Source organism: Oratosquilla oratoria, chromosome 37 (assembly GCF_046742065.1).
Source record: "Oratosquilla oratoria isolate Oo_2021 chromosome 37, ASM4674206v1, whole genome shotgun sequence".
Lineage (NCBI taxonomy): Eukaryota > Metazoa > Arthropoda > Malacostraca > Stomatopoda > Squillidae > Oratosquilla > Oratosquilla oratoria.
In genome coordinates this window covers 29,344,743-29,347,242 of record NC_134813.1, presented here as the reverse complement: position 1 = coordinate 29,347,242, position 2,500 = coordinate 29,344,743, and the positions used below count along the sequence as shown (strand labels likewise).

General features: G+C 35.6%; 1 protein-coding gene across 1 annotated transcript in view; it reads right to left on the bottom strand.

The window, feature by feature from the left end:
- Positions 1-2,500, bottom strand: part of LOC143019411 (uncharacterized) — a 52,700-nt gene that overhangs the window by 46,533 nt on the left and 3,667 nt on the right. Inside the window, exon 3 of the mRNA XM_076175046.1 lies at positions 1,435-1,678. Coding sequence (XP_076031161.1) covers positions 1,435-1,678 — 244 coding nt within the window. The remainder of the gene's footprint in view (positions 1-1,434; positions 1,679-2,500) is intronic.

Genomic DNA, 2,500 nt, shown 5'->3' with positions numbered 1-2,500 from the left:
CACCATTACTATCACCATTATTATCACCATCACCATCACCATCATTATCACCATCATTATCACCATCACCATCACCATCACCATCACCATCACCATCACCATCACCATCACCATCACCATCACCATCACCATCACCATCACCATCACCATCACCATCACCATCACCATCACCATCACCATCACCATCACCATCACCATCACCATCACCAGCACTACCAGCACCACCATTACCACATCACCATCATCACCATTACTATTACTATCACCCTCACCATCACTATCACCATCACTATCACTCTCACTATCACCATCGCCACCAGCAGCACCATCATCACAATCACCACCACCATCACCATCATCACTATCACCATCACCATTACTATCACCATCACTATCACTATCCACACCATCACCACAATCACCACAATCACCACTAGTACCACCACCATCACCATCTACACCATCATCTTTGTTTTTGGAAACACTTATTTGTCCCCATTATTGATTTGGTAGAGCTAACGTTAGCATTATCTTAATCAGTTAGATTATCTATTTGTTTGTTATCTATTTATTTATCTATTGAGTGAATAATCAATTTATTTATTAATTAATTTATTAATTTATTCATCTATTCACTTATATACTTATTCATTTATTCACGTGTTTATTTACTTGTAACTAATCAAATATTTGATTATCTATTTTCTTTAGATGTGGAGTTTGAAAATGGTGACAAAGCTTCTTCTCACCGGAGATTCAAGTTAATCTCTTTACAATGACGCTTGTTATCCTTTCCCATACACAATTATCACTAAACTCACGTCCAATAATTCCCCCTTTTATCCAATGATTTCCCAAAGGGCGTTTGACAATATTCCTAACAGTAATTGGAGTCTGGAATGAGCGAGTGAGTCAATGTGAAGCGAAATGGGTGCGGTTGCGTTCAAAGAAATCATGCTTGATGAAAGAGTTGGGGCTAACCCCGAGGATTTTGAGGTCTCATTAGCATATAGTTAACCTCCGGATAGTAGGATTTGTTTCTGTTTTTCCTTGTCTGCAGCCAGGTGATATTTAGTTAAGGGAAAGGGTTTGTGTGAGCTTTTTTTATTATTTTTTTTATTATTATATATATATTTTTTTTTTTTTTTTTTTTTTTTTTTTAATATGAAGTTGTAATTTGGATTTTGCCTTTGCCTTTGGCTTTGAGTTTTGGAAATGTTTGTCAAAGTTATTTTACTTTGATATCGTTTTTGACCGTCAGTTTTGTCTGTAACTATATCTATACCTACATCTATATACCTATATCTACAGTATATACCTATACCTATGCATCTACTATATATCTACACCTACACTTAACTATAATTTTAGCTTTCCTTTCCTATTCTTAATTATATTTGATTTTAGATTTCGATTTCGATTTTTTTTTCTTACCTGTTTGAAATAGATCGGAGTGAGGGCCTTTTGTAGAAGACGAGGAAGACGATAGCGTTGACGACGGTGCCGAAGACGAAGATTATCCCGAGGAGGAGCAGAACGATCACCTTCTCCACCCAGTTGGTCTCAGTCTCGAGCGTGCCTGAAGAAGGGGAAGAAGAAGAAAGAACATCAGAATTTTTTTTTTTTTTTTTTTTTTTTTTTTTTAGGGATATGGTCTCTCCGGTTTCTCTGGTAGAGTCTCCGCAGCCCCACGGAAGCCGTCACCGATCCTTTAAAAAAACATCAAGAATGAAATGGTTAACTGTTGTGTATGTTATGCATCAATGAATCTGTTTCTCTGTGTCACATAGGCTCATAATAGTGGAAGGAGTTGTCGCCGGTTGTCAGCAGTCTTCTTAAAAAAAGAAAAACATACTCAAGTACGTATTTACATACAAACATGAGCTTACATAGTATCAAAAGGCTGAAATATAAACAAAACAATATATATATGTATATATATATATATATATATGTATGTATATACATGTAATATGTATATGTACACCCGTATACATACATGTATATTCATGTTGACAAATGGAAGAATGGATGTATATATAGATGCATAAATAACCACTAGGAAAAGTAAAGTAACGAAGCAGAGCGCTTTCGTATAATTACGTCTTTGTATCTGCACTAAAGATGTAATTATACGAAAGCGCTCTGCTTCGTTAGTTTACTTTTCCTAGTGATTACTTACGCATTTGTGAACACACGCTCCTAGTGTTTTTATTGTACATATAGATATATGTGATGATGGGTACATGAAAACATGAATACATGCGCGTATGGGGATGGTAATACACTATTGTATTGTATTATTTCGTATTCATGTATGTTATGATAGTAAGCCCCGTTCCCCACCCCCCGCTTATAATAAACTGAGCAAAATTAGATTCATATTCCACGACAATTTAAAAATATGATAAAAAAAATGCATGACGCCATGGGTGCGGAGGTAATATAAGTTTTATTTTTATCTTATGAATGTGTGTGTGTGTGTGTGTGTGTGTGTGTG